The 12701-nt window shown below is 46.5% G+C and overlaps 2 protein-coding genes across 4 annotated transcripts; both read right to left on the bottom strand.

Annotated features, from left to right (window-relative positions):
* Nucleotides 1-678: 678 nt before the first annotated feature.
* Nucleotides 679-3933, bottom strand: LOC135254606 (homeodomain-interacting protein kinase 4-like). Of its 3 annotated transcripts, XR_010329927.1 has the most exons (4): nt 2966-3933; nt 1754-2603; nt 1253-1403; nt 679-1136 (listed from the first exon to the last, which is right to left on the bottom strand). XR_010329927.1 is itself a non-coding variant. In XM_064334909.1 (3 exons), exons 1-3 carry the CDS (start codon nt 3493-3495, stop codon nt 1374-1376), a joined length of 1410 nt encoding a protein of 469 aa, XP_064190979.1. In that variant the 5' UTR covers nt 3496-3933; the 3' UTR covers nt 679-1373. The 3 variants fall into 3 exon arrangements, 2 of the variants coding, with proteins under 2 accessions (XP_064190979.1, XP_064190980.1); XM_064334909.1 differs by having other exon boundaries at nt 679-1403; XM_064334910.1 differs by having other exon boundaries at nt 679-1403; nt 1754-2663; nt 2966-3073.
* Nucleotides 3934-4490: 557 nt separating this feature from the next.
* On the bottom strand, nt 4491-11880 carry LOC135254605 (ras GTPase-activating protein-binding protein 2-like). Its single transcript, XM_064334908.1, has 13 exons — nt 11768-11880; nt 10504-10622; nt 10212-10293; nt 9786-9959; nt 9541-9631; nt 9317-9422; nt 8801-8984; nt 8535-8615; nt 8129-8219; nt 7757-7810; nt 7545-7664; nt 7109-7227; nt 4491-6790 (listed from the first exon to the last, which is right to left on the bottom strand). The coding sequence occupies exons 2-13, from the start codon at nt 10596-10598 to the stop codon at nt 6557-6559; spliced, it is 1431 nt and encodes a 476-aa protein (XP_064190978.1). The 5' UTR covers nt 10599-10622; nt 11768-11880; the 3' UTR covers nt 4491-6556.
* Nucleotides 11881-12701: the final 821 nt, after the last annotated feature.

Here is a 12701-nt window from a genome sequence, read left to right as displayed (position 1 = left end):
CAACTTTATTGCTAAAATTCCAGATCGGCTTATGGCCCAGCAAGCCAGGCGCGCCCGCAGTCACAAAAACCGTTATTGTACAGTCGCACGGCAGCCCGAAAACCGCAGAGCACCCACGGCGAGCAAGCGTGCACCCTGCAGGACTCCTCCTCCCCCCCGTCCAGTCACACCAAGCTAGCAGTTTCATTATGAAAGAAATGGCCACTAATCATTTATGATGATTCAGTCAGTATTACTCTTTTCTTTTCTGGAGGGGCATGGTTTTGCCAGCATAGAGGGTGAAACACTTGTTTACACCACATACAATGAGTCTTACCTACTGATTACAATAATGATAGTAAGTGATATTTATTGTTTTATAGGACGTGGCTGGGGAGCTCAGAGACGCAGTGCAGTCTAACTGCTATCAGCCAGGTGATGTAGTCCAGCCATGAACATAGCACCCTCTAGTGGTAGGAGAACAGTTCAGAACATCTGCTGAGGATGCCTTGTGCTTACAGTCAGTCATTTGGATGCACAACATATGGAAGCTATTTTATTCTGCATAAAGCAATGTCGTATTTGTGGTTTTACAGCCACAAAAAATGCAATCACACCCAGAGAAGACCACAACATATGCAAGTATACTATACTTACTACCTACACTATATACAGAATAATAAGGTAGATCTCCAGGAACAGGGTTGCGCAGCTCAGCTTTAATGGTACAGTATGGAGAACAGTGAACAGTGTTTCAGCTTAACTGTATTTATTACTTCATTACTGTCTTTGAACAAAAAATTGCATCTGTCATGTTTTTTTGGAAACAGCATGTTCTAGAGTCTTACTCATTTTAACTGGTAAGGTACATTCATCCTCTGAAGTATTGTTTGTAAGGTACATGTATTTCACTCCATTTCAGAAAGCACCCGTTTCTGTTTGCCAGCCCAGCCGAAGCCGGGTGATGCGCCTCTCTCAATGAGCCAATGACAGCTGCTGGGCGGAGCATGTTGCCGAGCAACCTACACTCCACACTCATGTTTAACTGCAACATGGCGGAGGAGACCCAGGAGAGGAGCTGTGGGACGGAGGCCTCCTGACTTTGAGCGCTCCAGTTTGGACGTTGGCGTGTCTGAGAAGGAGCCGAGCGGGACGATCTCCAAGAGCACCTGAGAAGACCAGTTCCACCCCGGGCCAGAGTGTGGCAGAAGGGGGTAGGCAGAGGGCAAGGGGTCTCCAGCGTCTGTATCTCAGTGTTGGCGAGCGACTGAACTGAGTGGCAGGAGGCGTAGGCCCGGGATGAAGCCTGGATTCTGGGTAGTAGGCAGCTCCGTGATCACCTCGCCACAGTGGCGCTCTGGACCCTGCAGGAGGTTGGGGAAGAGTCTCCCGCTTTAGGGGGACCAGGACAGCGGGGCTGGCTCCTGTAGGAGAGGGCAGAGGAGATGGGGGGCAAACATGATGAGTACAGGCACTGTTAGGAAGATTATCTATGGAATACCCTGATCAAGCTTTGCAGCAAATGTCCTAAAAAAGGTATGCCACCTCTAGACTAGCTGCTGCGGTGTCACAGCCACTTAATAGCCCCGCTGGAATGTCACGTGTCTGTTGCTATAGCAATGAGTGGGTGTTTTGAATGTACGTAGGGATAACTGCTTCATGACTCATCAGTGGGGTGGGATTTACAACAACAGCACTCATGGGGCATTAAAAGTGTTTGCATCATACAGCCTCTTAACCCCTGGCGTTTTATCTGACTGTGGCGTTTCTCCACCTCGTCGCACGTCGCCTGGCTGGTGCTTGCCACGGTGCCTGCCGGCGGGCTTTCGTGTCCTTTTTCGGCTGTCCCGAAACCCTCGGCGCTGTCCTCCTTCGCCTGCGGGCCTGGCAGAGCTGGCTGCCCCTTCATGTGGTCCGAGGCGGGCCGGGGGCCGACGGGCTTCTTCCTGCGCTTCAGAACGCAGAGGCGGGCGAAGAACGACCGCAGCGAGCTCCTCAGGGACCGTTTCTCCCTGGGGGGCGCCAGGGTCCGGTCAGGGACGTCCGGGCTGGGCTGGCGGGGGATCAGAGCCTCCCTGTACCCCCGCAGCGAGGAATCGTAGTACTGGCGGTAGCCGTCGGACGCACGGAGGTGCTGCAGGGTGACGAATGGGTGGCGGAGAGCCTGGCCGGCGTCGATTCTGCTCCGCGCGTCCAGTGTCAGCATCCTCTTCAGCAGGTCCACCATGCACCAGCGGTCGAACATCTCCACCGCGTCCTCCCTCCCGAAGCCGGCCACGGGGACGCCCTTCTCCAGGTGGGCCAGCGAGGTCACCACGTGCCTCCTCAAGCTCCGCCTCCCGGTCAGAGACAGCCTCTGCTGGGTGGGCTTGAGCTTCCACTGGGACTCCCCCACGCGTCTCTTAACCAGGTCGAAGAAGTACTTGGCCTTGCTGGCGGAGTTGAGGAGGCTGGTGGGGAGCATTCCGAGGGTCTCGCACATGTAGTGTAGCAGCTCCAGCTCCGAATTCGCCGGGTAGAGGGGATGGCCGAGGTACAGTTCGGCCGCCATGCAGCCCAGCGACCAGATGTCCATCTTCTCACAGAAGGGCAGTCCCAGAACAATCTCAGGAGCCCTGTAGTATCTGAGAGACAAGGCCCACAAGACATTTAACTAAATGTCTATTTGTGAAAGAAAGACAAAGCTGGAAAAAAGAGGCAAGAAGTCTTATTGAGCATTTGCTCATCACTGCTCAGGGACAGTCAGGAGAAATGCACATTATCCTAATCTGCTGTGGCAAAATAATGACCGAGGAACATTCTATTGTGCTGAAAACATAGGCATACATAGAGTGTAAACCGCAGATATCTGTAGCCAAACTATTCTCACTTGCACAATTAGGCTACACACAGTGCACACAAGCACACATCCAATTCCACTTACATACGCACGCATATTTCACCAAGTTTACTGACGTCAATAAATTATGCAACATCCATTATCTACCTGGTTTGGAGGTAGGAAACCCGTAAGGCGTCCGCTTCATCGATGGTGTAAGAGGAACCGAAATCGATCAGCTTCACTCGGAAGGGGTGTTGGCTCTGATCGACGAGCATTACGTTTTCCGGTTTGATATCAGCATGAACGATTCCGATAGCCTTCAATTTACTCAGAGCTGTGAGGACTTGGAATGTAATAGTACGGATATCTCGGATGGACAGAGACTTGAAACCGATATCCGCCTGAAACTGATACAAGTTTTTATCCAGAACCTCGAAGACCATGTGTTGGTACTCTTGGTCTCGAAAAGATTCGAAAAAATGCACGATATGGCTTTGCTCCAAATTTTCACGGGCGAGGGCAGCTAGAAGTCTGGTTTCACGTTTTAACATATTGGCGCTGCTGAGGGGCAATGTCTTTATTGCCACAGTTTTTAAATCGCTCTGCCGCTGGAACGTCGCCACCTGTCCAAATGTTCCTCTGTCTATGACGCTAATAAAGTTATATTTTTCCGTTTCCGAAAGGAGAGTTGACATGTTGTACGTATTGGTCCGATTACTTTGCTTTTCTGGGAAAAAGAGTATTTCATTAAATAACGGAAACTGCTGTAGAGGTAGCTACCATGTGTGGTATTTATATAAATAATGGTTTGCTGTGACACAACAGTCGTAGGATCACAATTGTCGAACTGTTAACAAAGAGACTCGACGCACAGGCCTGTTCCGATGACGTCATAGATTTACTTCACAGGAGGCCAACTAGCGTAGGCTGGCGCCCATGGTCCACATATGATTTGAAAAAAATATTTTCTCTGCTGGCAGCGGAAGTTCATCCTTCGGGTTTTGTTCTATGCCAAATGGGGCATAATAGTTTCGCACAATGAACATTACAAATTGAACAAGTGCAACATTCATGTATCTGCCAATTGCAGGAGGTGGGCCTTTGTTTCAACCGCTACCTATAACCCTCTGTTGGGGAAGAAATGTAATGGCAGGACTGTGTGCGTGAGCGCAATTAAAAATAGTTATGACGTCTCTGCTTCCTTTTGCCTCCTGGCGTTTATGTTCAGTGCACGTGGATACCGGTTACCTGCATGGCTTTTCTCACTAGTGGAGTACCAAAGACGCTCTCCTTTGTTTGTGACTCAAACGTTAAACTTTTTTTCAGGAAAATGTTTACTTTGAAAACTTTGAGTAACTACATATGAATGAATGAATGAATGAACAGTGTAATCAACTTTGACTTTATTTGATCAATAAAGTGCAGAGAAATCGCACAAACCATAGATCTTCAAGTGCAAGAGTGAATCCCAATGGTGTACATTAGATTTAGCTTTAAGGCAATCCTGTGTAAATGGCCACAGCTGTTGCTGCAGCTGCAACAGGACATTCATGCTTACAGCCAGTATTACTTACATCAAGACACATGCAGTGGAACTGCATGCATAGCTACTCTTTCATTTGGAACTGTCTGTTTGTTAATGGAAGTAGTTACTGAAACTGAAATGAAAGTAGTCACTGAAACATTACAATTTCTTATGAACTGTTTATTAAATGGCAATTTATGTTAATGGGAACAGTTGCTCACACATTACAATTTCTCAAGTAAACGCTGTACAATGGACCACATTTATGAACCACCAATCAATTTGTACAGGCCTTAGTCTTAACACAAAACAAAGTGTATTTTCTTGAGGGAATCATGGAAAAAAAAAAAAAACCCATCATCACAGTGTTCAGTGGCAGTGTTGATGCACTTGCACACTTAGGAAATGAAAGAGTGCTGAGAGGGAAGGTTCATAACACCGCCGGAATTATTACTCAAAAATGAAAAATGGAATTCAATTTCCATTCAGTTCAAAGTTAAGTGTAGAATACGCTTCAAGAAAGACAGGTGACATTTCCCCCCGTATTTTAGGAGAAAGAAATGACAAGGTGTACCACAGGAAGTACACAGGGAGGGATACGGTAACACAGGAAGTGGAAGGTAGAGTCAGTCAAGGAGGGGGGGTGCTTTGACTTCGGGTATTTGGTCAGGTCCCCTCTTTGAAAACAGGAAATTTTTAAGCAAGGACGTGTTCCAGACACAAGGAGAACAGTTCATGCCTACCAAGTGATAACAGCAGAAGATGAGTGTAAACAACAACTCGACAAGTACCGGTTACTCATCATGAGCTGAAAAGCACAGGGTTCAGACAACGCTGTCCCATCAGCAGACGGCCAAAAGTTTCCCAGCATAGCAAACACTGCCATAGAGAAAGGCTAACGGCCTGGAACGGAAAGAGCTCTGCTGTACACAACTCTGAAATCCACAGAAAACAGTGACTCAACACCAATGCCACACAGTTAAGTATTCTTTGCAGGTTCAGAGTTCACAAGCAGTCCCTAGAGGATTATGTTCACAAGGTGATAAATATTCTGCTACATCTGCAATTTAGGCGACTCCATCCTTGTTTATTGGTTGTCAGATTGACCTATGAGCTGCTGGTAAAGCTGTACCTGGCTGACAAATCAACGGCTTTATTGTGACCGAAGTCAACAGGACATAGTGTTTACATTCTTTAATTCTCTTGGGACAGCCTGTGTTTGCGCCAACAAGCACCATTCCCTGTCAACGCCAAGCTGTGTAGTTCAGTCACCATTTTGAAATCATTCAAAGAAACAGCCTTAGCAAATTAAACTCAAATGAAAGCAAAAATCTAATTTCTCAAAAAACCTCTCAAAAGCATCTGAAAGCTGCTTAGCGCCACATACACACACACGCACACACACAGACAAACACACAACTTAAGGCACCATAATGCTTTTGTCAAGAGGCGAAAAAGTAGTTGAAGGCTTTTGCTCCACATGTAAGCCTGGATGGATGGAGTCAGTCATCTTCACTCATCTAACGTTTAGGATTTCTCATTATTTAAGGGAAAATATGCTCTCAGTTATTTTCCCATCATAAACTGAAACAATCAAGGATCAAGGACACGGCTTCCTCCAAACCTACTAGATATAGCGTGAAGACTGATCTCAGCCATATCGACGTAATAAGAAGAAAAAAAAGTACCTGTTAGTGCATATTGATAAGTGCAATAATGCGATTAGTTTCAAGCAATGTTCTTATAGGGGAAGTTTTTTTTTTTTTTTCCTCACCCAGTTGCACAAAATTTGCACCTTTTGATTCCGACAGCACTGGGCAGAAATGACAGAAAATGTGCAAATGTGAGGGATTCTGAAAATAGCCCCTCAGGATCTTCAGGTTGTACATTTAATCTCTTCATCAAACCACAGGCCATGTGACCAGTGATTAGCCTGTTACTGCTGTGTCTCTCCAACACAGATGCGAAAGTTCCTTCTTGGTCCATTTAGTTAAATTACAAATGAGATATAAGCAAGCTCTTGAAAAACCAGTAAAGGAGTATCAGCTCGAAGCTGAAAAAACAAAAGTGCTCTGTTAGTTTCCCCTGCATCACAACTGAAAAATGGTTGACAGGTCATGTCGCATTCCAAAAACCAAAAGAAAAAAAAAAAAAAAAAAATCCATCGACACAGGCAGATTTTAAGAGGACAAATAGTGTACTGTAGTCCTCCCAAACTGCAGGTGGCGCTGTCAGCGACGCTGTCCGGCGAAACGGCCCTCGGGCTTCAGAGCCACCCCGCCCCGCGTGGAGGGGGCCCTCCCGTCCCGCGCGCCACTTCCCACAGGGCCCCGCGGGCCCCCGAAGGCCCGGTCGCCACGGCGCACGTCGCGCCGCTCGTCCCCGAATCGGGTTTCCCTCTCTCGCACGACCCGCGCCTTCTTCTCCTCCACGTTCAGCCGCACCTCCCCGTGGAACATTAGTGGCTGCGGCGGGGGATGGGGGTCATTCAGGGACACGACAGAACAGGAGGACAGTGAAGGACAAGCCAACAGAACTCTCCCAGTCTCCCGTTACAACAGCTTACACGGACATCGCAACAGCCAGCCACTAGAGGGCACTAGTGAAACACCCCCAGCAAATGCCTTGAAATTCAACAAAAAAAAAAAACTGAGCTTTAAATTAAAAAATGTAAAATTGTATTAAAATATATGATAGCGACTCTACTCTCCTAGACTAGTGACTGATTTTTATTTATTTATTTTTCAAATCACATCTGTGTCCAAAGTGCTCAGGCGACCAACCTTTGAATCCAGGATTCTCTGCACTGGGTCCGACTGATCAAACACCACGAATCCAAAGTTGGGAAGCCTCCCAACCACCGGCTTTGTGTTTATACGCAGCTCGACGACATTTCCAAACGCTGCAAGACACAAAAACAGTTAAACCAATCAACGAACGAACGCACGCACGCGCGCACACCTTCGACACACACAACATGAAGCACGAGCATATACACACACACTGCTGAGCAGAGGTGGAAAGCCCAGGGGTCAGAAAGTAAAAATTTGTGTTTCTTCCACCTATGGCCTCAAATCAGAAATGATTTCACTATTTAGTTTACCTCCTGGCTGAAGAATTGTGCTAATTAGCAAATCCAGGTGACTGGAACAAAACACTGGGGCGGACTTTTACTTTCTGAACCTGGATTTTCCACCTCTGCTAGTGCGTAGTACATACTCATGAAGAAGTCCTTGAGTTCGGTCTCGTCGATGTCGTGAGGCAGGTTCCCCACAAACAGCTGGTGGCTGTCGGGATGCCTCACCATCCTCCTGCCGTCCGGGTCGCCTGCTTCCGAACCTGGGCAGGGAGAGCGCTCGGGTCAGTCGACGCGCCCCCGCCGAGTTTCCGCCAAAAAAAAAAACGCCCTCGCTTTAGAAATGAGCCATTACCTTTGCCCGTGACGTTGAACTGGGGTTTTCCGGCTTCTGAAGGCGACGCACCGTCTGAAAATGAACCGCAGGTCACAGCGGTTAAAGCAGTTTCACCAGACCGCCAGGAAGGCCGTGCAGAATGATCCACTCAGGAAAGTAATCTGGGCCCCGTTTCACAAAGCAGGATTACCGAGTTAGCCGGCTAACTGCGCTGAGTAGAACCCGGAACGTGGAGTTTTTCCTTCAGTCCGTGTTCCACATTTGTGAGGGTTCCGGGTTTTACGCAGTGCAGTCAAGCAGCTGAATCAGTGTTCCTGCTGTGTGAAACAGGGCCCAGTTCCCTTAAGCTGGTTCGGGCCGTGATAAACGCAGGAACGCCGCCGCTCTCACCGGGTCGGGAACCCCGCGGAGAAAACCCCGGCCTGGACCGCTGGTCTCGGCCGCGCAGGGGCGGAGCCTCCCGTTTCGCCTCCCCTCGGAGCTGAAACGGATCAGCACAGAGCACACGCAGCTGGCGTTAACCCAGTCAGGTGCTCACACTAAACAGGAAATGCCCAAACGTTTCTCCTGGCAACAAGGCTTCACCACCTTAAAAATGCCAAGTGACCATTATTAAGGGATTTGACCAAATCAATTTTAAAACACACTCCACTTTTAAAATAATTTGGATCACAACACCCTGAACACACTGCAATGAGGGTACAAAAGGGCGAAGCTTTGTCCCTATAAGAGGGCAGACACACGCACTGCTTCTCCCGCAGGCCTCACGCTGGCCCTGTGCATACGGACGTGTTACCTGTGAGCTCGGAGCCTTAACGACATGGGGAGGGACCCCAGCAGGAAGATTCTTACTGGTCACTGAAGCCCAGGAGGAAGGCTGTAAGGAATGAGGAGAAGCTGTAATGCTGTCACTCAGAACAGGGGAAAATATGCGTTTACCTTGTGTGTGTGTGTGCGTGTGTGTGTGTGTGTGTGTGCGCAAGTGTGCAAGTGTGCAAGCGTGCAAGCATGTGTGGGTGCAAGTGTGTGTGGCCAGAGATGTGGCCATAGGGAGGGACAGACCTTGAGTGGCTCTGGTGTGACTGGGGCGGGCTCAGCCGGTGCAGGGGCCACCGTGTCCTCCGGTTCTTCCGGGGCCTTCTCCTCCGCTCTCGCTTCGGGCGCTGCTTCCTCGTTCGTCAGCTCTGGTTCCAGTTCAGGCAGTGGCTCCGGAACATCCTCCTCCAGCAGCTCCTCAACACCGTTGCTGCGGTTACCAAAGCAGATTCAGCGGACTACCAGCTGCCACACACCCAGCTTAACGGCTCAGCTGTGTGTAGTGGAGTGTACCGGTTAACAAACTGAGCTTGAGGCTTGAGTCAAAAGATTACAAGTTCAAATCCCAGGTAGGCCACTGCTGTGGTACCCTTTGGCAAGGTAATCCAGAAAAATATCTATCCAGCTGTATACATTGATACTATTTTTTCAAAAAAAATGGATGTGATTTTTTGCAAATAACTAACAGAGCAGGGGGTGGCTCAAGGTAGGGGGAGGGGCATACCTAGCAGGGTGTGGCTCATAGTAGGGGGAGGGGCTTACCTGGCAGGGTGTGGGTCATAGCAGGGGGTGCTGATGGGACTGTCCTGCAGGGGCTGAGGGGAGGGCTGCCTCTCCACATGCTCCTCCTCAGCTTCCTCTTCTGATTCTACAACAAAAAAATAAAAACAGTCAATACGGAGAATGCAGAGAAATGCTTCTTCCTGAAAACACAATCACCCGTACTGATTGAAATTCATGTGTCAGCTCAAAATGAAGATGCGTACCTTCGTCAAGCTCCGTCTCAGAATCACCGAAGACCTCGTCCTCGTAGCGGAAAATGTCATTATGGACGTAGAACTTGTTCGCCACAGAGCCCTGAGCACACAGAGACAGGAGCAAGCTCTTTTCAGAACACAGACACACACTCACACAAACACAGACACACGAACACAGACATGCACACATGCAAACACGCAAACACACACACACACACACACACATGCACACATGCAAACACGCAAACACACACCTCTGGAGCCAGCACGAACGTCTGCATGAACCTCCTCATGGGCCGACCGCCGTTGGAGATCTCGCCCATCACCTGCACCACCACGCAGTCGCTTAGGGTGGCGTGGGCGTCCACGTGCCGGATCTTGGTGTGGCACTCGCTGAACTGCAGAGACATGACCTTTTTGTGGATCTCCTGGGAGGGGAGAGAAAAAGGCTTTCATTAGACAGTCAAGGACAGAGGAAACTTATACATCAGGTGCAAGCACAGAAACTTGCGTGACAAATTGAGAAGCTATTTCTATTTCAGGCATGTCCACCTTGAGGGTACTACGCAGATTTCTGATTAACAAAACACTCTAGACCTACATGCTTTGCTGAATGTATGTCACATTATTGTTTCGGAAGCGTTAACACCAAAAGCTCGTTTAATGGACGCGGCACCCACAGCTTGCCCGTACACGGCCTCTTCTAGCTTCCCGCTGCCGTCCAGTCCGCCGTGTACGTAGGACGAGTTCTTGCCGTAGAACCTGTGGGGAGAGAAGGCGAGCAGTGTGAGCCAAACTCGTGCATCATGATATCGGAAACCAAAACGTTCAGAAGCGACATTAAAATTAAACGAGTTACACACGCCATTATTACGAAAATAATGATTACGGATTCGATTTTAAAAAAACGGTAACTGCCGCTATTGAGAAACGGACGGGTGATTACTAGGGAAATAGTCGAAATAGTGTTACCTGTGCAGGAAATCAGGTGCCTTGTTTAAGAGTGTGTAATACTGCCTCACAAACTCCCGCCCGACGAGCAGCGGGCTTGGCTTCTCCATCACCATGTCTTTGGTAAAGAGTTACAAGTGCTGAAATCCACAGACATGGGAATACAGTTCAGGCACAGTGAAAGTGGTGAGAACATGCATGCTCACCCTCTCATACTCTCACTCGTTCACACCCACAAACTAGTTGATAAAAAAATGTATACACCCGAACCCTTTAAAACCTGCTTTCTGCACCTTTCTTCTTACATATGAAATATGGCACAGACAGTTACATTCGTAAGACTGGGAAAAAACATGAACTGAATTACACCTGCTTCACCTGGTAACCTGGAAAATACCAATATAACCAAACAGTGGCAATGGCAGCGGAACACCTGTTTTATTTGACCAGCTAGGTGAGATGAAATGGTAGCATTCCGGTATTTCACGTTTAAAGGCTTACGCATAAATCTAGCAAAGCTAAATAATATGGTAACGTGAATCTGATAAAAATAACCATCAAGGCCATCGACTGCCTAGCGTGGGCAAACCACGAGTCTTACTCTTGTGTCTTATTCTTGTGTTCTATGGAGCACTTTGTGATGTATCCTATGTACAAAAAGTACCATACAAAATAAAGTTACAATATGTATTATTATTATTATTATTATTATTACTACTACCACGACTGTGACTGACAGCGACTGCCCAACGTTCAATCATCATTCTTGTTAATCAATGACCAAACATTATTTTAAATGCTAGGCATTGAATTAGGTAACTAGCAAGCACATAATTTAACGTAATATCACATTATATAACAAAGAGTTAGCTAATGTTAGTGAACAAAGAAACGTGCAACTTTGCAAGCTACCTAGCACCAACTTAGCCAGTAAACTACCCGAACGTTAGCTAATAGATAGAAAATGTTAGATGCGACCTGGCTCTGCAATACCGTGGCTATAACTGACAATATCTTAACATTCTGTCTGCTAAATGCGATGTTAAAGGGTAATCGCAAGATGATAGCTAAGGATAGCTAACTAAAACACATTGGCTAGCTAGTGCTAGCTAAATCGGTACAAAGACATAGCTAACTGCTCCACGACCCCGTGAAAATCTGTCTCTAAAGATCTACCTATCCTAATTTAACACTGTAATAAAATAATTTGTCAATGTTAACACTTCTCAATTGTTCTCTTAAAGTGCAGCTCATTTTTAAAATGTCAGACTTATGATTTTCCCACCTTGAGTTGGGAGCTCTTAAACTCTCGTTCCAGGTTTGTATTAATATGATGGGCTGTTTTTATTGTTTCACTCTTGAAATCCGGGGTTTGGGACGCGTCATACTGAAGTAGCCAATCAAAGGCTCAAATATATTTTACGACATTCTAAGCGCATGCGCAACATCATTCCGCCCACCTACTTCAAAGCTTTCTTCACGATGCTTTTGCCATAATGCTGTTGTCGTCTGCGCCAAAAGAATACTTGCATAGTTCCTTAGAAAAAAGAAAAAAGTATAGGCCCTTCCTTAGATTTCAATAATATTTACAGTGTTCTATATTAAGCAGGAAAACAACTAATAAATATATGAGGAATGTAATTTTAAGAGATGTGGTCAGTGGTCACCAATGTGATCATCTGCTGTTTTCTCTGACTATTAATTATGAAAAATATTAGTCCACTGGAAGTTGTCTTGGCCATTGACAAAAAAGTATTAGTAAAGTATATATACTTTAAAACTATAACTTAGATGTGTACACTAACTGCTATTTTGTGAAGATAAAGAATGTGAAGAAATTTTAATACATAGGTTCTAGGAATTTTTGTATGGCCACATTCTTTGGACTGATGTGGTGAACAGAAACTTTAAAATCACAGAGATGCACTGTCTTGGGTAAAGGAGGATGACTTTATTGATAATGCATATTTTATTAATATTCTATTATTTCTAGGTAAATATCACATACAGTTATGAACAAAAAAACAACATATTTTATTTGAATTCATTGAGAATAAGTAACACATACATAATAATTTCTAGTTAACCTTAGCTAACGTAAACACAATCAAATTATCAGGAAAAGGTGGAAAGTCCACAAACTGTCCTTTTAAAAATATATGTCACATGTATTATCAAACTGAGACCTATTACTGACAGCGACGCGCCCATAGTATCCC

This window comes from Anguilla rostrata, chromosome 5 (genome assembly GCF_018555375.3).
Source record: "Anguilla rostrata isolate EN2019 chromosome 5, ASM1855537v3, whole genome shotgun sequence".
Taxonomy (NCBI): Eukaryota; Metazoa; Chordata; class Actinopteri; order Anguilliformes; family Anguillidae; genus Anguilla; species Anguilla rostrata.
This window is presented reverse-complemented; position numbering and strand designations above follow the sequence as displayed.